This window comes from Anser brachyrhynchus, assembly GCF_964034855.1.
Source record: "Anser brachyrhynchus genome assembly, chromosome: 3".
NCBI lineage: Eukaryota > Metazoa > Chordata > Aves > Anseriformes > Anatidae > Anser > Anser brachyrhynchus.
This window is the reverse complement of record NC_137696.1, coordinates 77,907,951-77,932,013: the sequence shown is the minus strand read 5'-3', so window position 1 is coordinate 77,932,013 and position 24,063 is coordinate 77,907,951. Positions and strand designations below refer to the sequence as shown.

The 24,063-nt window shown below is 47.8% G+C and overlaps 1 protein-coding gene across 8 annotated transcripts in view; it reads left to right on the top strand.

The window, feature by feature from the left end:
* The window catches only part of SOBP (sine oculis binding protein homolog), a 138,138-nt gene that overhangs the window by 53,099 nt on the left and 60,976 nt on the right, over positions 1-24,063 (top strand). For 7 of the 8 annotated variants that reach the window (XR_013949214.1, XR_013949215.1, XR_013949216.1 and 4 more), the window contains exon 5: positions 8,213-8,308. The exons of the other annotated variant lie outside the window; for it this stretch is intronic. Coding sequence is in view for 1 of the 7 variants with exons in the window: in XM_080586954.1 (XP_080443080.1) it covers positions 8,213-8,308 (96 nt within the window). In the remaining 6 variants the exon portion in view is untranslated. The remainder of the gene's footprint in view (positions 1-8,212; positions 8,309-24,063) is intronic. 8 annotated transcript variants of the gene reach the window in all.

The window sequence follows — 24,063 nt, the reverse complement described above, 5'->3', positions numbered from 1 at the left end:
CGAGGTTTATCTTAATGGTATGTTGATCATTGCTAGTCTATAAAAGCCAGTGGGAGAGGAGTTCATTAAACCAGCCTGCAATTGCTTTAAAAAAAAATATGCTCTGAGTCAAGATGATTAATCATATATGTGATACCACAATCAGAGAAAATCCGCATTGTTGCTTTGGTATTTACAATGCTGGAGCTTGAAATAAGCAGATGCACTGAAACAAATTCATTAGGGACAGCGATTTGTTTGGTCTGTGAGCCTTAGCTAACCGTAACCAACATTCAAGGATTTTAAAATTTTTTTTTCCCCTGTGTTGTGTTTTGTTTTTCTGCCTCCCTGCATCTCTGGCAGGCTGACTGGAAATGCGTGCTTGCCCTGCGCAGGAGCCTCTCCTCTCCTCTGCGCTTGGGGAATCCTGGTAGGAATGGCAGCGGGGCAAAGGAATACTTGAGCTACCTGACAGTGAACCTCACAAAAGGCTCTGGAAAGTGCTTTTATCCCATAAATTGTAATAAGCCAGGGATGCGAAGAGGGAGGGAAAGCTTTTCGGGAGCGATCGGCTGCGCTGGCGTGAGCTGCCCATTACCAAAATGGAATCTGCTGGGAAGTCTGTAGTATATTTTAATTTCTTTCCTGGCTATATTTTAGTCTGTGTATTGAATAAGTTGCAATAACTGTCAAGCAGAGTCCATTAGTGTCTCCGAATCGGGCCTGCCATGAATCAGAGGGGAGATTAGCAGGATAGGCTCACTTTTATGAAGGTCCCGCGCAGCTGTGACTTGTCGAAGAAACGTTCAAAGGGGCAATAAACTAAGTTCATTTCGAATTATCTCAGTGTGATGCGTTTGTTATCATATTTATTCTTTGACAATTCAGGACTGGTTATTAAAAATTTACGATACGGGCAGAGGTTTGTGCAGTTTGAAAAACGAGCGCTCGCAGCAGCCACCTGAACACACCTCGTATATCACCGTGCTGGCGGCAGGAGGGCAGCGCGGTCCCGGGGAAGCCAGGAAAGCTGCAGAAGCTCCCTGGTTGATTATTATCCAGGAGAGGAAGGAAAAAGGTGCCTAAGTCTGGAATGTGAAGGGAAGAGGAGGCTTAACGGGGACTTTGAGAGCGGAGGGCAGTTCCTGACTGGAGTCTGGGCCACCTTCACCTGCTGGGGGGCCCCAGGCGCTGAGCTGCTCGCTCCTTGCACCCCTCGTGGAGCCGTGGTCCAGGGCAGCGGGTTTTCCTTCAGTTGCTCTTTCAGGATAACACTGAAACTGAAACCCATCATCAGTTTTGGCCAAGTGTTTTCTAACTGATAGAAGAAGGAGCTATAAGCGTGCAGCACTGCAAGCTCTATGAGAAGAAAATCCCGATATTTTCCCAGCAGGATGAGCGAGGAGTCCAGCAGGAAATCAGGGTTCTTCTGCAAAGGATACGAAACAAAACTGGGGGAGAAAAAGGTGTACTGAATCCAGAAAGCTGAATCTTTTTTTCTTTTTTTTTTTTTTTTGGTGCAAGTTTTGAGTGACTTTTAAACACAGTAGGATGAAAGTTATGAGTTTAGCAGGCACTGGGGTAGTACTGTTATTAGTATTTCCTTTTGATTCCCTTATAATATTACCTACATTATAATAGAATTTGCAGCTTGCATTTTAAATACAAACTGTGGATAATTTTGTACCATGAAATTGAGTGAAAAATTTAATACATAAATCTGTACCATTCTGAGACATAGACCTTGGAAGAAAAGCATTATTTAAAGAAAGAAAAGATCCATAAATAACTGTTTATCAGATTTGCAGGCACATTTGTTCAGAGTTTTTGGTGTGCTTCAGTTATGCACGAAAATGAACGTGACATTCTTCAGTTGCTTTGACAAGGATAATTTCAGAAACACTGCCCTATCATTCCACAAATTGGCACCTTCTCCTTCTTTGTCGTAATGCATTTTTCTGGGGCAGCTTTTCTCAGCAAAACTGCCTGTTTCCCAGGAGTTTTCACACCTGTTCAGAAAGGGACAATGAGGAGGAGTGGGATGGATTTAGTTAGAATAGCAGCTTCGACCTGGCGACCATTTATTTTTAAAGTCAGAGAGCGTTTCTTATGTCAGCACAGTGGAGGAGGTTGCAGGATATTCGGAGTGATGCATTTTCTCCTGTTTTAATCACACTAGCCAGATCCCTGCCTCCCTCAGTCATTTCCACACCAAACCTTTTCCTAAATGTGTGGATTTAAAAAGCCTTTCTAATCCAGTCTGCCGTCAGTGCTGTTGTGTCCAGCCTTTGCATTTGCTTTTGGTAGTTGCAGAAATTAAATGGCAACTAAAATTTGAACAAAGGCTGGAGTCTGGGTCCAGGTTCATCAACGTCTGTCATGGACATACCACAGGAAAGCACCAGCAACTCTTTCCAAGAGGCAGGCTGGCCAAAGGGTCCCATTTCTTGCTGAGGATGCCTTCAAGGAGTTGAACCCCAGGCTCTGCTCTTGGATGGCCTCTTTGCAGGGACATCTCCCTTCCTTCTCTGCGATGACGCAGCTTCACTTGCTCTGAAGGAGAATCCAGCGTGGTGGAGTCTGTGCCGTAATGTATGGGAGCCAGGAGCAGCTGAGTGCCAGGGAGAGCTTTCGAGGGAGGCTTTGGGCAGATCCCAGCAGCAAAACGGCACAGAGCTGCCTGCAGGCTCAGTCCTGATGCTGATGCTGCTCCTCTTGCCTCTGCTCGCTGGTGACTTCCTCCAGGGTAGGCGAGACCTGGGCTCCCGGCTTAAATAGCGGCGCTGAGGGTGTGGGAGAGGGGCAGCGAAAGAAGCTACCAAAAGCCCTCCTGGTTTTCTTCCGTGCCCTTAATAAAGAAGTTACAAGAGGGCACATTCCCAATTCCTTTTTAACTTTGTAGATCACCTCCAGCAGACAGATTGTCTCGTGGACCACTTCCCCTCCCCTTGGCGATCAAATGACATTCCTGCGGTGGCTACAGCAGTTGCTTACATGGAAAAATAACATTAGGAAAGTATTTAATGTATTTTTAGCTGTCTTTAAATGCATTTTAGCAGCTGGAAACAAGGGGAGCTTGTACCACGTGACCTGCGGGCTCTCCATAGACCACCACTGAGTGCTCAGAGAGCCGCTAGCGGCAGGGAGCCCCCGGGCTGGGGGGCAATGAGTAGTGTGGGCACCCTTCGGGCAAAGGAATTACAAACACAGAGGTTAGTGGGCAGAGAGCTGCTCAGAGGGGCAGCAAGCTAATGGACTCTGCTCACTCCAAAGCTCTGCGATTTGGGAAAATCCTGCAGTCCTTGCAAGGAGCAAACCTCCTGTAGAATATTAGCAGGGGCTTCCCCAAGGGAAGGACTCACTCCCCAGCTGCACAGCACTGGGGTGTCCTCTCCAGGCTGTGCTCCTGGCCAGGCTCCGCTCCTGACCCTGGGCTCCCACCAAGCCCCAGTCCAGGCCAGGGCGAGTACGTTAACATTTCTGGAAAGAATATGCTCAACAGATGGAAGCTGAGTACTATTTTTACCGTTGCTGGTGCAGTGAATGCAGGGACCATGTCAATTGATTATGTGGGACAGCAGCAGTCCACAGGAACTAGAATTTCAAGGATTAGGGTCTCCCCGAGGATTGCTTCGGCTTGCAGCGAGATGTGTTTGGAGGAGGAGGAATTCCTCGCCCCTCTGGCCAGAGGGATAACCTTTGTGGGGAAAACAGAAACCGGGCTTTCTGCCCCCATCTGAGCCAGCCTCCCAGGACAACAGTGTTAGGGGCGATGTGAACTTCCTGCGCTCATCGCAACGGGATGCAAGCCTTGCAGGAGTTGTCTGCACTTCAGTAGCAGTAGTGTTTTGACTTTCACAGCTTTTTTTGTCCTACCAGAGATGCTCAGCTAATGCCTGCCTGTAATACGTCTGGGGGTGACTGTCACATGATTCACCCATTTTAAAGGACATTTAGGGAAATTAGGTGGCAATTTTATACTGAGTAAGCAGACTAATATTCTGTCACTCTGCATTACTCAATCGGCCGTCGCTCCAAGAAATTAGATGTTAGGTGCTTTCAGTTAAGTGGCATTAAACTTTTGTGGACCGAGCAGTAGGATTTCATGGCAAAAGCATTGTCCCATTTTAGTGAAAGCTTTGCATTAACAAGTTCCATCTTAATAAATTATTCTGTTCAGCCTGCCTCGTGACTTACGCTATCTTAAGATCCTGCCCTTAATATTAAAATGCAAGCACAGATTTCCTTTCTCAGTACTAAGGCTGCGTGAAAAGACACTGAAGCTAAGAAATCCCCTGTCTGCATCAAGATAATTTTTCTCTGAGAAGGAGAAACAAATATCCGTGCTGAAATTGAAGCACTGTGGAGAGGAGGAAATTCTGCTGTAGATTGTTCTTCCTCCTTCTTGTTAAAAAAAGAAATCTCGACTTAATATATAGTCTGTTTCCAAACTACTGGCATCTTTCACAAATATAGGCTGCTTGGCTTAGGAACAGATAGCACAGTTTGTGTAGCCAAAGATAGTTGTCATGATGCACTTATTAATGAGTACACATATCTCTGAACATCAAATGCTGTGCTATTTTCAGAGAGGTCCTTTCAGATCTCTCTCTCTGTTCTTTTCAAAATTATTTTTCCTTACCCTTCCTGCCATCTTCCTTCAAAGCTCAGGGGCAGGAAACAGCAAGAGAAGGGACCTGGGAGAGGAGATGTGCTCATCCATCCTGTTTCCCCAAGTCAGGAGCTACTCCGTGCATGTCATTCCTGACAGATGTTCGCCTAATCTGCTCTTAAAAACCTCTAGTGATGGGCCTTTGACAGCCTCCTTAGGCAATCTACTCCAGCGCTTTGCTGTACCTATCATTAAGAAGGGTTTCCTGATATCTAACCTGCAATTAAAGGCCGTGATTTCCTGTGCTACCCGTCATCACGCTGACCCTGCAGTCAAGCCAGCTCCACCAAGGCGGCTGTAGATCTTCCCTGCCATCAGCACGTCCTGGGTAACGTGCTCTCCTCTGCCAGAAGTCCCTGGCGTGGCGAGATGGCCAGGTTTCCCTCTCGGACCCTACCCAGCTGGCCAGCTCAGGCTATCGAAAGGGGAGACTTGGAAGTCCCAGGCGAGGCGCTGCCGTACAAAAGTTGCAGCAGTTTTCTGCTGATAAAGCTGAGAGTGCTCACCATGGGCTCCCAGGGCTCAGAATAGGTGCTAAAACCTTTTTTCTCCTGGAACAAAATGTACTGTGAGAGCAGTCGTACCATACATTGCGTACATGCAATCAATTGCATCTAGCGCTTTGGGCATGCATTTTTTGATGAGAGCATTTCTGTAACAATTGAGGAGTTTAAAAGCACTTAAAAAATCACAGAGATGACAGGTTAGGTTTGCTTTTTTCCCCCCAGTTGCTTCCTTTAAAACAATAGCACGCAAAATACATCCCACGGCAGTGGGGCATGCTGGAGAAGCTGTAGGTGCCAGCGTGCTGGGAGCACGACAGCGATGCAGGGGGGCTGAGGCAGGTGCTTGCTGGCGTGCAGCAGTGATTGAGGGTGAGCCAGTACAGATACAGGCATATCGCAATATTGCAATGACAAGATAAACTCCGAGCCACTCATAATACACTTCTAACAGCGCTGAACGTTGTGAGAGTATTTCCTTCCAGGAATTATTTACAACGGGAAGATGGTGGTGATGAATTCATGTAAGGCAACAGGGGAAATAATTCTGACTGCTGAGGACAGGTGTTTTTTACCATGGAAAGGAGCTAGCTGAGTATGCTTTTGCTGCCTGAGTAAATGACAGCAGTATGCAGCTAAACTGGTTTGAAGACAAGGAAATTTTGGTGACATCCAGAGTTAAATGATACGAGGATAGGTAAGCAGGGAGCGTGTTGCTGTCAGCAGAGGTGATCAGCCGTTGTTTAACCAGCAATTTTGGCAAGTGGGTCAAGGTCAGCGGGGCTTTGTCTCTGTATTTTGACACGTGCACCACAAACACCCTGATATCCATTTCACGTTGTGGGGTGCGTGCGCCGACACAGTGCCCCCCAGACAGGCTGTGACGTGCGGCCCGGCGCGTGCACGGCATCCACCACAGTGCCAAGGTAGGGTTTCGGGAGTCTGGGGGCACCGGCAGCGCTATGGGCCCCGTACAACATCCCTGCCCCACGTAGGGTCCCGCCTGTCCCCCGTCACCTGGCCACATGCAGGTTTTTCTTCCTCCATGAGCGTTTTTGCTGGGCTGGCAGCTGCCTTTCTGTTTGTGCAAGGCATTGCTGAGCCGCTCGTCCCCCCGTTGAGTTCTAGCTTGCTTGGAAGGGCTTCAGCGAGCCGGCCATGTTCTTTCACTCAGAAGAAAAAAAGACAAAGTTTGTTTGCAAAATGAGCTTTTTTATTATTTTTTATTATTATTTTTTATGAAGCACTTTCGGATTTGGACTTGGTATTCCACGCGGTATGGGAGGTAGCTTTATCGCGTGGGAAAGGTCTCGGTTTCAAGCTAACAATTAGAAGAATACATTTCAGCCTTTGTCGATAGAAAAGTGATTTCAGGTGCTCGGGAACGCTCTGCCTCTTCTTTGTGGTTCGAAGGAAAAAATTTTAAACATTTTCCACCCTGCAGCCATTGAGGCAGTGAAAGACAAAACCCACAAGCTGCTCTGATACATACATAACAAGCTACTTCTCAGCTGCCCGCTTCTTGTAATAATACACAGGTGTAGACGCCACTTGAAATACACTTTTGGAGAAGCTTGGCGCTTTTAAAAATTGCATTATCTCCAGCGTGCAGTTTGTTAACTCCGCAGGACGGCCAAGCAGAGGCCCGAGGCACGGTTGGTGTAGTCGATGAGGTTGAAGGGCGTCACGTTTTCCCGAACACCCCCAGCGCCGCCAGCCCGCTGCTCCCCTTCCCCAGCCCTCCTCTAGAGGAGAGGCAGGAGCCTCTCTGGAGGCAAACAAGCCGCGCAGCGCGCGAGGTGCAAATATCTTTCACAAATGCCAACGCTAAAAACGTCCCCGCGCCGGGAGTGTGACACACGGCGAGAGGCGGCAGCTCGCGCCGCACGAGGCGGGGACGGTTCGGCAGCGCTGGCACCGCTGAGGTGCCGCGCTCCGGCCCCGCGGCCTACCCGGCGGTCCCCACACGCCACCCTCACCACAGGGCCTACCCAGTGCCCCCCGCCATGTCCCCTCCTTGTCACCCCCTCTCCCAGCCCCGCTTCCAGCCCTCCACCCTCCCCCCCCCCCAGCTCATCGGGGCTTATTTAAATAAATAGGCTGGCGGGGAGCCAGGATCTCATCATTTTAATGCAGTGTAAAAGGGAATGTGCATAATTATATGCGAGCCATATGCGAGGGAGACAGCTCAGCTGCGAATTTCGGGAGGCTGCGAGAGGGAGAGAGCGAACAGCCAGGGATCAGATGAGACGGAGCGGAACAGAGTGCAAGTGTCACCCAAATGAACAGTGTAATGAGCGCGCTGCCGACACTCCTCCTCTCACCCACGTCTCCCTTTCGCTTCAGCCCGAAACCGGAGAGCGCCGTAGACGAGGAGGCAAATGCTATCTGCAAGCAGTGTTGCTAATGGGCTCTGTTAATGTCTCCCATTTAAACTTCGGCTTTCTTAATTAACACTGCAGCTCCAAATAACCAGGAACTTTTAATGCATCTTCGTAATTAAATATTTTTACCGCCTTTGATTGAAGGATCGCTGTTCTTGCTAGATGATTGCTCCTTTCAGGACTTTGCTTAAGCACGGGGGGGGAGTCCATTTATCCACAATAGTGTTACATGTAAATTACAAAGTATGAAAACTTATTTATTTTTTTTGGCCTTGATGTTAAACTGAAAATACATTATCTAGGGATTGCTTACGCATGTCAAAAAGTTTAAACGAGTACGTATGTAATGTAATCCTGAAAAATGCAATGAAGTATATTGAAACCCTGAAGTTACTCACAGTTTCCAGCTCACATATTTCATTTGGGGTTTGTCTTTTGTTGTTCTAATTATTACACTGCAATGAATTTGCATGTTCAACTTACGCTGTGTAAGAAAGCAGCACCCCAAGTTCTCATATCTAAAAGGGGTACTGCGTATTTAAGCAAACTTTTTAATAATGTTGTATTTGGGGATTCCCGTCTGTTTTAATGATCTGAGCTGTTATGCTTTTAGCTATTTTTTTTTCCTTCCATTATTTGTAAGTCCCTAAATAGGCCATTATATTTCCCTTCAGGCTAGAGATGAAGATGGACATGCTGAAAATTTTCCCCAGCAGCACTATGCTAAGGAAACTCCAAGACTTGCCTTCAAGAATAACTGCGAACTACTTGTAAGAATAACATACTTACAACAAGTCTAGATTGTTACTTTAGCACAGTGAAAACCGTTTTTTTTTCTGAAAGGCTTTTGTTCATTATGACATACATTATGAAATATTACAGTTTTTTTTCTTTTTATTCTTTTTTTTCTTTTTTTCCTGTTTAGCATTGTAATGCTAGTTCTGGTATCCGTGAACAATTTTAAGATCTCAAATTGCTTGAAAATCTCGTGTATTTGATGACAGAACGTGAGCGGCCTTGTGGCACTGCCTGGCTCGGCATGGTGCATGGGGGCAAGCTGGGTCGGGGGTGGTTGGCCAAGCTGGGAGAGCCTCCGAGGACCTCCAGACCTCAGGAAAGCCTCCGAGGTCCCCCAGACCCTCCAGACCCCTCGCCCCCATCTGCCCCCATCTACCTCCCAGCTCTGCATCGCCTCGGGCGCCTGTGGCTGTGCAGGGCTGGCAGGCAGCGCTCCCGTAGGGCTCAGCTCTTCCTCCACCTCCCAGCCCTCTCCTCGCCTCTCTTTTGCTGCGGGGAAAGAGCGAAAGCCAGGAAAGCACTGACAGGGAGCCTGGAGTGTTTACGAGCCGAAGGAGAGCCGATATCAGCTGCGAAAGGATCTCTGTTCCAAGGCAGGGTTAATTCGCTGTTCATTTTAGCATTTGCAGCTAGGCAAGATTAAAAGCAAGCAGGAATGCCTATTATATTTCTATTAAATGAATCTGTTGGGACCTAATGTTCTTGATTAGCTTGCGAAAATGAGTGCTCCACGATGAGTTTTTCTGTTTACCTAAAGTAAACAGAGAATGAATTGTAATATATTTAAAAGAGATTCACACACTGCGCTTGAAAATGGAGTCTTAGATGAAGCGGTAGGTCTCTCCCTCACACTCGCCTTTCTTCTTGGCCGCACCTAAGTAAAATGTGTCATTTGGCTAACTGGAAATATTTGCAGAGAACTGTAACGCTGGGTTAGATTTGGGAACAACCCACAGCGCCTTTTTTCTAATTATAATGCACGGGAGGGGGGTGGCGGCAGCAGAGCAAGCTGCGCTCCCACCGCACCAAAACCCGTGCACGCCTCCCCTGCAGCAAACACGGGACCAAACGCCAGCCTTGGCCCCCCAGGTGGGGTGTCCAGGGGAGCTGAGCCCCTGTGCTGGCATGACCCAGCACAGGAACCAGCCCCAAGATTGCTGTGGTTCATGAGAGATGCCCAGACTCTGCCGTCCCTTTGAGAAGGGCTTGGCACTTGTGCTGGGGGACCATAGGCTGATGTACTCCCCAGAGCATCCCCGGTGCTAGGCCAGCCCCTGCTGAGTCATGACAGAGCTTTCAGGATGTTTAGAGCCACCTGTGTCACTCAGAAGGGTCAGCGGGTTCCCAGCATAGTTCCCCAGACAAAAAGAGCTTTGAACCTTACGACCCGATCTTGCTTCCTCTTGAATCCTTCGCGAAGTTCCTGTTGGTTTCAGGGGCAGCAGGGTTGTGTCCTAAGGTGAGGAAATGAGACAAACACAAAAAGGGATTCCCCGCTGTAGTCACAATTACTGTGCCAAGTAAGTGGAGCGGTTTCTTCAAGGCCTTGCTTAATTACTGTGCCCCAGCTCAGGCCAGGTCTGAGGAACCATCGCAGCCCACCACGTGCCCCTGAAGTCAGCAGGGCTTCTCGGTGTTGCAGGAGTTCAGGGCTAGGGTCGTGAGATAACAAAATGGCATGTATACAAAATAAGAAATGTATTATTTTGACTGAAAATCTGCTTTATCTTTAGTGCAAGCTATCAAAGAACCAATTAACCCCCCTTGTACTATTAAAATCAAGCATTCTTTCGGTGCCCAGTTAATTACTCCTCTATCAGTATGCATGTAAGTTACTGCATTGTTATAGCGCTTCTGTGCCTGGCAGAAGCTCAAATCATCCAAGTTAGTCTTTCATGTGCTTTTTTGGACAAGTTTCAGTTCTTGTTTGAGGAAGTAATAAAAGCAATTTGTCATAGCTCTATTTTTCCTATGCTATTGGAAACAAAATTGGCAGGGATGTAACCTGTACTCAATTCGCATGCGGGGAGAAAAAATAGACAAATGATGAGTATATACCTCTGCTATCTTTAAAGGTGTATTTTAGGAATTTTCAGAGAATATACAATGCTGGGCTGTGATGATGGCTTTGGTGGGGGGGATCTGGTGTTATTATTTGTTGAAGATGCTCCATATTTTTCAGAGAGGTAGTGGTTTTCCTTCTGTATTTGCACTTTTCTGGAAACAATGCTATATTAAAATGTGCTTGAGAGTCAGATGAATTGCACAGGAACTGGCCAGTAAGACGGTATCTTTCTCCTGAAGGCTAGTCAGTATTCCTGTGTTTTTACTAGCAACTATCTCTTCAGGTGGGGAGAGGGAAAAAATACGAAGGAAAGGAGTAGGGACAGCTGCTTCCTCTAGAAAATATTTTTCCAGTGCTAATACCTTACCCAGGCTCTACCAGTGCCAGTCAGATGCTGACTTCTTGCTGTTCGAGGAGCGAATAGCTGAGATTTTTAAAGGAAAGAGAAACTGAAACTTGTTTGTGCTTTTGAGAACCGGGAAATCCTTGGAGTTTTCTTAGTGCAGCTGAGAGCAAGTGCTGTGATAGCCTGTCAGGTGAGCTGGGAAGCCGAGGCTCAAAAGTGCTTTCTTTGCTTTAGGGTTCAGCTGCCATTTTCCGGCAAGGCTTGCTCCAGCGAGCGCGGGCTGGGGAGATGCTTGCGCTCCGGGGGCGCTGCCAGGCGGGGTGCAGGGGCTGGGCGCTGATGGCTCTGCACGCGAGGAGCCGCGCTACACGGGCTGCATGCTAATAGCCTGGGTCACGGGCACCAGCGAGAGCTTTAACTCCTCAGTACTTGGAGGGATTTGAAAGCGCAGCAGCCCACGGTGTTGCAGGTTGTGTGCTTTCTTCGTTGCTCGTACTTCAAAGAAGGAGGTGCTTTGGCTAGAGAGGTGCTGCTCAGCTATGTGGTTTTTTTTGAGAGAGATAGATGTGAAATAGGAAGAAGAACAAGTTACAATTTGGGCAAAATAACCCCCGAGTGCTTACGGTGGTTGTGTGCATTAAGAAAAGCAGAGACAATTAAAGATCTTGGTTGGCATAGAAAGCCATTATGCAGTTATGGGATTAGGCGAGGGTATTCATGCCCCGTGTTAAATCCAGATATGCTCTGTGTCACGCTGTGTGTTGTAGAGCACGGAAGGCAAAAGCGGATGGGATGCTCCAGTCATTGAGGACATAAAATTTTCCCTGTGAGCTTTTCAGCAGCTTTGAGGATCTCGTTTTCTTAAGGTTAGCTACCCATGATAAATACTGGGAACTGCATAATATAAAATTTCTTTTTAAAGAGCCGGGCCAGCATGCTGTTCTGGCCAGCCAGCCACCCTACTGCCATCGGCACTGCCTCAGTATTTTAATTTCTTATTCCACGAGTGGCTGGAAGCTTTCCTTTTAGGCTGGAAGCTTTCCTTTTAGGCCCATCTCTTTGCTTCCGTGCGGCAGAGGCAGAATTCAGTCCTCTGGAAGCTGATTGTAAAAGAGCAGTACAGTCCAGCAAATAGTGGATACGGGCAGAGAGATGGGATTAGCTGCTGAGAAAGGGCAGGCCGGGATGAAAAGGCCACTGAAAAGACCGCAGCCCCAGCCCCAGCCAGCTGAAATTCCTCAGCCATTGCCTAGAGAAAGGGAAAATCCATCTGGCACCTACCCAGGTTAGTCAGGGTAGGAAGAGCCATGCTTGGGTGCCTTTTAACAAAAGTGGGAAAGAAAAAAACCAACGGCTCGTCCTTCCCCCCTCCTGGCTGCCCAGAATATTGAGTCAAGGTTTCAGAGCGGCGCGCTGCTGTATGAGCACAGGAGGGCCTGATGGGTTAAGGAAATTAAACGCCAGGTTGCTTTCCAGATCATTTGTTTATGGAGATGATCCGAGTACCACCCACCACTCTGGGGTTAGATGTAAAGCAAGCGAATAACAAAACAAAATACAAACACCCTGAAAAAAAATGCATTTCCAGTCCCACACCCAGCCGCGATCCGTGGTTTTGCTGCAGTAAAACCGTGGTCTTTTTCTCTTTGAAATCAAAAAGTGTGCTCCTAGCAGTTCTGCTCGGGGAGGATAAATTTGTGACTCCAGCGTGCGATGAATTAGGAGATAGTCTTGGTGTTTGGAGGCCGTTGTGTAAAAGACACAAAATGAAACGCTTGTTATTGGATTTAACGCAAACTCACCCACAGCCAGCGATCTTTAATCACTAACAAAGAGAGGGAGAGAGAGCTCTGAAAAGACATCCAGCACAAATACGAGCAAAACCCGAGATGCAGGCCCTACGAGCAAACCCTACAAGCAGATGCTCGAGGCGTGTGGCTGCTGCTGCACTAGAGGCAGGGTCAGGAAGCATGGCACACACGTGGGACCCACGAGGGTGCGACCAGGTCGACTTCAGGTACACCGTGCTCGAGCAGGGAGATGCTTTAATACTTAGCAGGCTGGTTTAGGAAGGCACGGAGGGTGTTTGTGACTGGATGAGTCCGGTGGTTTTTGTAGTCCTAGCCAAGGTAAATGTAAACGCGCGCATCAGTGTTCTCTGGAGGCCACGAGGGTTTTGGTTTTAGAAAGCAGGGTTTGGATTCTCCTTTTTGAAGGTACCTGGCCTGTCTGCTGCTTGCTGGCAAGCAAAACTGCTACCAGACGTTGCTTCAGCACTGAAGGGAACTGCCCGTCAGTGCGCTTACAGTCACAGTGCCCTCACAGGAGGACCGGATTAGGGGGCAACAGTTCTGCTCATCCCCTCGCTTTCCCTTCCCCCCTTTTTTGTTGCCCATGCTGCCCCCTTATTTTAACGGAGAGCAGAGCAAAAGCAGAGCCTACCTGGTGTAGCTCTCCCTTCTGCTTTCAGGTTCAAGCCAGCAGAGGGAGAGGGAGAGCACCTCCTCGGCCTTGTCTCCTCAGCCTCATCCAAGGCTGGGACACCAGGGCTTTCTGCCCGCAGCCCCGTGGCTCACAGGGCCGTAGGGACACCTCCAGCCTTCAGGGCATGACCCCACTTTGGACATTTTTCAGCCGCCGATGGAGAGCCCTCCGTTGGCTTCAGGGCCCTTGGAGCAGGCCCGGGGAGCTGCCAGCACTGCAGTCGTGGCTCTGGAACAAAAATGCCGAGAAAAGGAATTGTAGCAGAGAATTGGTGCTGATGTTCTTAAAACCTCAATAGTCTTGGCCACACGAAATTCAGCCTTTCTTGTGACTGAAATAACAGCGAGGCTTAGGTCAGGCTGTAGCCTCATCGCCTGTAGCATTTCATTTTCAAAAGCTAAATTGCTCGTGAGTTATAGGAGAACATTTGAAGAAAGAGCGTCTCCCAAACCCCACCAAAAGTGTAGATGGTGGCCCCGTGCTTTGTAGGCCCTGGGGAGCTGGAGGAGGTTGCCATCTTTTCTTCGCTCATGCCGTGTTTAGGACTCTGCCCATGTCTGGTCCAAAGCCCTGTGAAATCAATAGGATCCCTTCCCTAAACTCGCAGCGGGCTCTGGATCACACCCTGTGTTCTGTAGATGCGGGAAGCCAAACGACTCCTCAGAGGTGCCTTCCCCCTCTGTGACCAAAAAGTGCTGGAGGCCTGCAAACAGATCATTGGAAGCGTAGCAAACATGATCTTTGTTAATAATATCTAAGCTGAAGGCTGTGGTCAGAGACCATGGGCAGCAACCTGCAGAAAATACACCCCTGCCAGACAGAGTAGCAAGCCCAACGTAGCAGCTTTTGTGGAAACGAGACCCACACCTCATTTCTTTGGGGCTGGGGGTCGGCGAGGGCGGCCGCCGTCCACAGCACCAGGCAAGGATGTGACACATTAGGATGTGACACTTGGCACGAGGTGAGCACAAGCTTTTCTTTTCTCAGAAGGAGGCAGTTTTCTAGTTTTTGACATTAGCGTTATTATTATTTCAAAAAAAAAAAAAAAAGAAGAAACACTCATTTGTTAAAAAGGAAAATAATTAAAATCCCATTACTGCTCCAGTTCTGTCATCTTCCTTCCCAGAACCAGCATTAAATATTTTATTAATAAATGTGCAATTATTGGTGACCTCTGAATAATTTCTCCACCCTTAATTTCTCCTCGCTGCAGTGCTGTGTTTTATTGCTCTATTTTTACTTTTCGCTTTACTCTTTGCTTTCCTCATTTGATGTGTTCACTGAAGTTATAATTTTCATATTAAACATGTTCTCATTGAAAAACTGCTTTTTCAAAAATGATTTTAAAGGAATGCCAATCTTTTTATTGGCTGGGAATTTAAACAATTAAGAAGTTAAGAAACTGTTAGCTGAAAATGCATTTTAGTGGGCTGTTTTTTTAAATAATGATTGCAATAAATTTAAAGGTAAAAATGCGTGAAAAAAAATAATTTAGTTCTCCTCCCACCCAAACCTCTATAAAACTGGAAAAAAAACACACAGGTTTGTATCTCTTGGAAAGAAAACGAGTTGTGAATTGTAGCCTTGCTTTATGAAACTGGCATTCATAACCGATTTAAATAAAATTCAGACAGTTTTTATAGAATGTTAAAGAATAAAGATTTGCCTTGTTCCAAAAGGAACTGAAGTGTGGTGAAATAAAATTCATCACATTTCCTTCCTCCCAAATTGGAAATAAAATTCCCACAGTCGCCCCCCCAGAGCTATAAATATTTTCCTTTTGGGGTATGTGCAGAAGGGGCAGACGACTCCACAGAGGAGATGTCATGGGGCACCCCGGGAGCCCTGCACACCTCTGTACCTGGAGCACCAGGGTCAGTCCTGAGAACTGGCTCCTGGTCCTGGTCCTTGCTGCACCTCTACCTCAATCATGCAGGGGTTCAATGAGAATGGGGTTTGTAAGGTCCGAGAAGATGCTACATGGGCCGGGGGAGTGTCTGTCAAGCTGCGGTTGGCTTATGCCTCATATTGCTGAATACGTTGCCCTCCACGTTAAAAAGGACAAGAGTTTGAAGAGATATTGCTTTGCCATCCTTCAGATAAAGAGAGCCAACTTTAAGACAGCAGGGTTTTGACAATCAGGAGCCGACGCTCTTTTTAGTTCTCAGAATTAAGGCCCAGCCTGTGGCAAGCCCCTGTCTTTGGGAACCCTTAGGACCGTGCAGGGCTTCCAGGAGTGATGCCCCAACAGGGCAGGTTAACTTCACACAGCTACCTGAAGGCACTCCGAGGAAAACCTGTCTGCAAGGAGTGTCCTCTCTGTAGCAGGGTGCCGTTTTTACATCTGTGACATGTATTGTGGTACATCAGTGACATGTATTTATTGTGTCGCTTCCAGGATGGGGGGAAAAAAATCCCAAAATATAAATCCTGCATTTTATTACGGAAGTTAATACCAATAATTACTTAAAATTTAATGAATTTCAGTTCTCACTTAATTGCTTTTGAGTAGTTCACTTAACTTATTAAAAAGAAGCAAGGACATACTCATTTAATGAGCAGCAGAAGCCTTGGCCTAGCATCTGCCTACATTCTCTTTTCAATTAATCAATTATAGTCCAATGGTGTGTAATTACACATTAAGAAAGTTATTGGATATCTCAGCATGGCTGTCCCAGGGGGCTCATGAATACACTAATATAACACACCTGTAATGACCTGTTCTCAGATCTGCAAATTGCTCCCATTTCTCTCTCTCTCTCTCATTGCTAAATGAAGATGAGAGCAATTACCATTAACTTTTTGAGTCACATCTAGTCAATGAGAGAGAGAGAAAAAAAAAAAAAAAGAGCCCTACCAGCATTCATAATAAATCTGCCTTTTGGTGCCGGGTGCTGCAGCAGCACCAGGCATCGCGCTGCTCTGGGGGTACCGGGGTGGCCAGGACCGAGCACGCCCCTGTAGGTGGGAGGAACAGGCAAAATGCGTCTGGTCACATCCAGGAATAATTCACCCGGCGTGCTTCGGCTCGGGGCAGACTCCGGAGCTGATCCCTATGCAGAGGCTCTAAGTCCGAGCATAGCAACTAAGCCATGTTGCTGTTGTGCCCGGGTTTTTTTCGAGCGCTCGAAAGAACAAAATTTACTATGTAGTGGCACAAAGGCTGTGCTTGTGCGAGGGGATACGCTCGCCGATGCTCCCTTATTAATGCATAACAAATGAAACCGAGGAGAGGCTCTTAATCTGCATAATGAAGTCTGACAGATTCTAAATTGGTGATTGAGTCAACTGAAGGGCCCAAAAACACTCCGTGGAAGCGAGCTTTTGATGGCTCCATAAGTCAAATAGGGGGTGATATCTGTCAACATTTTTATAAATGTTGTCTTGCACAGCGTGATTTCGATGCGCTGCTGTCGCTCTCTCTGAGAAGCAGTGTCTGTTTCCCTACACGAAGCGTTCTTGTTAGTGCTTTCATTTCTAGATGGGGATCTTTCAGGTGGGTGTACATGCAGGTTAACACACAGGAGTATCGTGAGCACAGCTGTTCCTGGCAGACAGGGTCCGTTTTGCTCGTAGCAATCTGAATTCAGATGATTTCAGTGCTGCACGCCTTGCACCACACTAGTATTTGCAACTGCAGTGAAACCTTCATCATGCTGGAGGTTGCGTCCCTCTGTGAGGACGGTGTGCCTTGCTGTAGGTATCCCACAGGGTGACGCTGCAATTCAGGTGGTCAGACGTGGCTCTCAGGTGCACTGATAGCTGAGGCAACGGGTATTTCACTCTGGTTCCCACCCGTGACCCGTGTCTTCCCAGTCCCGCAGCACCCTCTGGCTTAGGACACGCTTTGGTTCACGTCCCTACCTGTAGCAGCATCTCAGGGTTCAACATCAGGGCCAAGCTCTCTGTTCAGGTCCCGCTGACAGTAGATGGAAGGAGGCAAGCACCTCCAGAGCGTGAGTTCCTCAGAACAATCAGGCGCGGATCTAGGATTGGTTACAGCATCTCTAGAGGTGCCTGCATCTGCCCATTAACTAGATAAATACTTCCCATGTGACACCAGCATTTTCAGCAGCTCTAATTGTCAGTTGAGCGGTGTATTTCTGCATCTGTACAACTCCAAGCTTGCTCATAGAGCCATTCAGTTCAAGCAGAGGACTCTCTTGTAGGCTTAAAGTTATGTCTGCTAACTTTAGGTTGAGGTGTCTACAGCTTTGGATTGAGGATGCTGTTATTTAATTACTTTTACATGCAATTGGAGATGGAGATTAAAACGTTAGAAGTGCAAAGCGATATCTATTATTTAAAGTTGTGTGATACTCTGAATAGCTAGCAGCAGCACCCTTGCTGTTTGCAGAGAGGTTCATTTATTATGAATTGCTAGCCGACATAATGGTGCAAAGCTGGTTCCCCGCTTTACCTTGAGGTGTTTAAAAACAATTTGCCTGCACAGGCAGTGCACAGGAGCTGAAGCAGGCAGTGTAGATCCCACAAAGTGATCAAACTGTGCATGTGTACAATGTTCTCAAATTCTGCTCAATGCACAGCTTTGTTTATACTTGGGACCCAAATTAAATTCTGTGCTTGGGTTGCTTTTTCTTTCTTTTTCTTTTTTTGATCTGTGCATGAACGATCAATTAAAAATGTTTTAAACAGAGAAAGGAACCCGATTATATTATAGAGCTTTAATACACAGTACAATATTCTGTTGCGCAGGCTAGTTAGATATGGGTCCTCAAAAAGCTGTCAATTGGCCCTTAAGTTGTTTAGATTTTGCACGTCTGATGGGGAGGAGGGTGGTATTTCATTCAGCAGCAAAAATTCATTTCTATTTGTATTCCCCGCAAGAGGCTGTAACTCTTTGCATGTCACGTTCCTAATTGAGCAATAAACTCTGCATTGTACTAATACTTTTTATTATGAGGAATAAACACGCTTCTTCTAGACAGGCAGAAAAATAATTGACCACCTGTGCCCAGTCCTGAATGAACACTACTGCACATGCCACTGAAATTAATGTCAAGATGGGGAAACAGTCGTTTTCTGAGGTTTCTTTTTTTTTTTTCCTTCCACCACGGAGCTCGCACACCCGCTACGTGTCCACATTGTACCAGGGTGGATTCCCAGCCGCCGGGGGAGTCACTGCCCCTCTCTGTGCCTTTGGGGTCCCAGCAGCAGCTTCCCTTGTTAAATGTATTAAATAGGGGGGGCAGATTCTGGTTTGAGCCTGGGATGCCTTTACATCCCCCCTGTCGATAGGAAGAAGTCTGAAAAGGTGGTAATGGCATTTGATGTACTCCCAGGGTGCCTTTCTGCTGCTGGAGTGGTCTAAAGGGGTCTCCAGTTGAGGAGAATCTGGCCCAAACGCGGGTCTGTGCGGTGCTGGAAGATAGTGTCAGGGCATGGTGCTGCTTGGTCGTCCTGCAGCCGGCCCGGCACCGAGTGTAAGGGGTGAGGGATGCTTGAAGCTGAAATATTAGAGAGCTAATAGACTGAGGACAGAGGAAAGGCAAATGCTTCTCTTGTCGGTTATTCTTCACTTTCTGTTAATAAATCTCACCTCTCAGCTCAGTCAGCAGGTATTTGGGAGCCAACGGGGAGGCAGTGAGCACAGAGCAGGCAGGCAGTGCCCCAGGTGTGCTCGCACGGCTGGATGGCTCTGCCCGGGGAGGAGCCGCCTGCGCGGCGGGTGCACGCACGCTGTCACAGGGACAGGCTTTGTGCAGGCTCTGGAAAACATCTCCAGCTTCATCGTGTGCGTATTTCGGTTCTTTTCCGAGAGATTGCAGGAGGCTGAGCTGTTTTTCTCCCCAGAGGGTTTGCGCAGTGCATTGCCACTGGGCGCTGCGCTGTCATCCTCCTCATCCACCGTGCCGAGCTCACTTAATGAGGGATATGTAGCTGATGTGTTTGCACAGGCCAGGAGCCCAGCTTTTTGTCTCGTTTTTCCTCCAGCCACAAACCGGGGCTGAAAGCTGAGGCCTGGGTGAGTGCCAGCTGTCCAAAGGTCGCCCCAGATTAGCTGTGGTCAGCCAAGGGAGATAACCAGAGGGCCTGGCTGACCGCACGGCCCCCACATAAAGGGGGACATTTCTCTGCCTTTGTTACCAAAATCCTTCCCTGGGACCTAGCCGAAACGTCAGCTGCCTGAAGTAACCGTGATCTCTGCTGGAGAGCTGCCCTTATTTTTGGAGCCTCCCTTCTGTGTCAGGGTGCCCGCACATCGCTGCCACGCTGCACCGCCACAGCCGTGTCCTGGTGGGCAAAGCCCCGGTCCTGCACCAAAACCCTGAAGAGAGAGAGAAGGGAAACCCAGGCAGAGAGAGAGAAAAGGGCACGGGCTTTTGGTGAGGACAGGGAAGTGACTTCAGGTTGCTGCGACGCCACGCGAGTGTTGGATGCCTTCCTGAGCACAGCGTACCCAGGAGGGGGAGGAAAACATAGCGGGTAGAGAGGGGTGGGGGAACAAACACCTCCTGCAGATGTGGCATCCGAAAAGATCCCCAGACAGCGCGACTATTTTTAGCAAAAGTGCAAACAGTGATAGATGCCACGGGGCTGCTGTCACTAAAATTTGGCTATGAGCAGCACATTCATATTTAAACAAGTCAGCTTTGCAGATCGAAACGAGCAAACGCTGCCTCTCTGCTCGCTTGCTTGGGCAGAAGCCATCGGCTTCGCTCCTTATCCCTTCACATCGGGGTCGTGGCGATGGATCGACTGCCTCTCCAGCTTGTCCGCGAGGCCACGAAATGCTTGTGTCCTGCACGCTGCGATAGGCTGCTCTCGTGCGACGGTGGAAATAGGGATCTGGGCCTGCCCTTGCAGAGGTAACATCTTGTGCACAACGCTGCCATTCCCATAAGCTCGCTTGGCACAGTTTGTGCAGCCGAGCACAGCCACCGTGAAACCTAACCCTGAGACGCCCATGAATAAAATCACACAGAATCAGGAGAGCTGCGAGCATCAGAGAAGCCTTTGAACACAGGGGGCAAACCGGCAAGGATGGAGCTCCTGCAGCTTCTCTCCTGCTTACCGTGGGCTTGTGTCACCTCTGGTGAAAGGCCTCCGGCTTACACCAGCATTGTATTTGGCCAATTATCTTATTTAGGTATCTCGCAGATATCTAGGTCTTGAAAAGGTCAGCAGCAGAACACGGCTGGGCAGCAGCTTTTTTGAAGCTATAGGACTGGAAGCTTTGCTTCTAGCATCATTAGAAAATAATTGCCTGTGAATGTCCAGGGATTTGAATCTACATGTGGAAGCTCTGGAAAGGAGGGCAGGAGGGTTTAAAACGTTATTGAAACAGCTGCTGCTAACACTGCGCCTGCTGCAGCCGCTGAGCAGCCAGAGCAGAGCACGTCTGCTGCCTCTCACCTGCCCCGGTGCCTCGGTGCCAGCATCTCGTCCCCCTGCGCTTGTCCCCAGAGTGAGCACACTCCTCCATCTAGAATTCATCCTTTTTTATTTTTCTTCCCCTTTATTTGTTTATTTATTTATTTTTGTTTTCTGCTCCTTGCAACATTTTCCTTCGGTCTCTCTTCCCCTTCGGAATGTTTTCCTCCATTACCAGCTCCCTTTCTCTCAGTTTGGCTATCTTCTTCCCCATGTCCACGACAAACTACGTCACAGATTTTTGATGTCCCCAATTCCTGTGCTCTTTGGCTCCTCGGTTCTGCTAGCTGTAGAAAGTCCCCTTCCCTAAATGCTCTAAAGCCCAGCTATTACTAAATGGGGTTCTTAGCATCGAAGAGAGACCAGGCTGTTGTCTCCTGCTATGCACAGCTTGATTTCTCGATATATCCAAACTGTGAGGCTTGTGACTGAGCACAAACCATGAGTTTATTACCAGGAAGGTGGCCGTAATGCCCAGTGTTAGGCCAGCCCTTAATGAGCTCTGTTGCAGCCATCGCCTGTCACTCCGGCCAAGTCCCCTCATCTCTCTTTGTCTCTGCTCCGTGCTCATACAATGGAGATACTTGCACATCTGAAGCTGATACAGAGTCGTGACGATAAATTCCTCCTGCCTGCTTTGCCCTCATCTTGTCCCTTTTGCCCACACCGTTGTCGGCTGGGGTAAGACGCCTCCAGCTCAGAATAGCCCTGCCCAGGACAAGGCCTGTGCTGGACATGGGGTAAAGGATCTGTGAGAGTGTCATCCCTGCCAAGTCGTGCTAATAGCACTTTATTTCTCAGATACCTCCTTCTGAACACTAGCGTCATTTAATTATTGTAATGTTGCAAATTAAGGTGCCCACACACAAATTCAATATAGCTTTAATTATTGTACGTGCGGTGCCAATTAGGCACACACCAAAAGCGAGCGGTGCATTTGTGATTTGACAGCTGATTTATTATGGTTCACCTCACACACCTCAGCCAGCACTGCCTGAGTCAGGGGCAGAGAAACCAGCCCTTTGTGTACGGACAGCTTGCTCCTAACCCCGTGCTTCACAAGGAAGCAGCAGCCAACAAAAACATTTCTTCTTAAAATCCAGCGGGGAGTAGTTTCAAGGTATTCCCTCTGTCTCGGGGAGGGAATGCAGGGAAGGTATGGTTTTTGGTTGACTCATAAACATCTCCAGAAAAGGCACCGAATGCCGTAACATTCACACACGTAACGTGTGTCAAAAGGGCTTCAGTGAAAAAAAAAATAATTATGCAGGGATGAAAACCCAGCCCGCAGCCGGTTTAAACGTGTTGGCCAAGACAGCCAAGATCTGCGGGCTTGCGTTTCAGCAGCTAGGGGCACATCGTCTTCCCACCACATAATTACCACGGGTTTTGATCTTTAGGTATCTCCTAGTGTTGCATTTCTCAATCCTGGTCAGTCAGCCTTGCTTTTTGGGACAAGAGCCACAGTGTCCTGCCTTGCTGCGTGCAGCTGGGGCGCGCTCGGTGTCCTCCTGCTCTCCCAGCCTGGGCAGGGCCCTTCCTCTAATGCCACGCTGCTCGCTGTGCAAGCAGCTCATTATCCCAGGCATTTCAAGGCTAATTTATAGGACATGTGGTTGATTTGCATAAGCCAGCCAGTACACAGAAGATGTCTCCACAATAAAGTAGTATGCCAAAATCAGGATTTATGTGAAAACATGAATTCTGGGGGGGAAAGGCATTTTTGAGAAGCTGTTATTAGCACCGATCTCTAAACCAGTATCTCTGATAAAAGTCACAGAATCCTGTCTACCTACTGCACGTGAAGCTCCCATATAATTTTCCACAATGAATCGTGCTCGCCTTTTTATTGAGCAAGATGGGTTTTGATCCTTAAAACAGCCTTGAAATGTGAAGACTGTGCGCTGTTGGCTTTGTCTGAAAGGGAAACAAAATCCCCAAACGGGATCCAAAGGGAAGGCTGCAGGTTCGGCCGTCGCAGCGAGGAGCCTGGCGCGTGCACTGCTCTGATGATTGCACTGACACCAGCAGCACCTTGAGCCGGCTGACATCTGAAGCACGGGTTCTGCCTGTGCTTTGAGTTAGCCGGGCCTTGATCTCGTGGCATCCTGATTTTCTCTCGGAGCTGACCTCACGGTCTCTGCTCGCGCAGCCCCGCTTGTGCTCTGCTGCTTGGAGATGCTGGGTTTGCGCTGCACGGGTCACAGGAGCAAACGGGAGAGTCGTCATTATGGGATCCGGTGGCTGTCCTTGATGTATGCATTTTTATTTTTTTTTTAAAACAATTACAAAATAAGAGCACTGGGAGAAGTGTTTGAAGCGCACCATTCCCCTGCAAGGTGACAGTGTAGGGTTGCCACGGAGCAGAATGGCTACTGGCTTTCTTTCTGTGATTTCTAACACCAGTCTGCTTCACCTCCAGGTACAGATGTTTTTTCTCCCTTCGTTGCAAAGACCGCCAGGGATTTGAAAGCAAAGTCGGTTTCTTTATTCTATCCCTAATACGTCTTCTGCCATTATGAGGCCTCTGAAGAGCACATTAAGTCCATATTTACCCCTGTGCAATCTAATTAACTTCCAGAATAACTGTGCAGGTGTAACTGAGATCTCAGTTTGAAGGCAGCTTTGCTCCATTTATTATAATTGAAGGAACTGTTTGGCCAGCAGCATTTCTATTAGTCGTAATTCTGTTTGAAACGGAAATAACTTCGTTGTACTTTCGGACTGAGTTTGCAGGAATGCCAGCTAGAATTGCATAAGTGAATGCACATATATCTGCTTACTTATAAATAGGAGCTAACATGAGCTGGAAATCACGTGCACGATAAACATGTAATCCTGCTGCCGTTGCTGCAGATTCATTTCCCAAGGCAGAGCTGGGGTTTCAGGAGCCTGATTTCAGCGCCTCAATTGTTTCAAAGGTCTGAGCAGCACTGGTCGTTTGCTTGGGTGCATCGTGTGTAGTCCCAGCTAGGTGGAAACTGCAGGGTGTATAACACCTTCTTCAGCTTGAACCTGAAGTAAACAGAGGGAGATAACATGTCGTAGGAAGAGAAGTACTCTAGATAAAGATTTGTTGTTGTTGTTTTAGGTCTTGTTACTGTATCTGTTATTCTAGCTTTTGAAATTAGCTTTTTTCAATTGCAGAAAGGTGTTAATTTTTTTATCAAATTGTACTGCAGGTGACACAGGACTGATCACATTAGCCTGAATGTAATGGGTATGTTCAATAGGAACTATATATATATATTTTCACTCTTTTCTAACTCAAATCACTTTTTGCTATTCTAAGATGTTTGTTAGAAGCACATTTTTTCCTCTGGGGATTTACAGCTTCTCTTGGTGTTTTGATTACTTGTGAATAACTGATAGAAAACCCCTTACACGTGTGTCTGTGATGTACAGCATTGAGCCGAATTGGATTTTGACTGATCCCA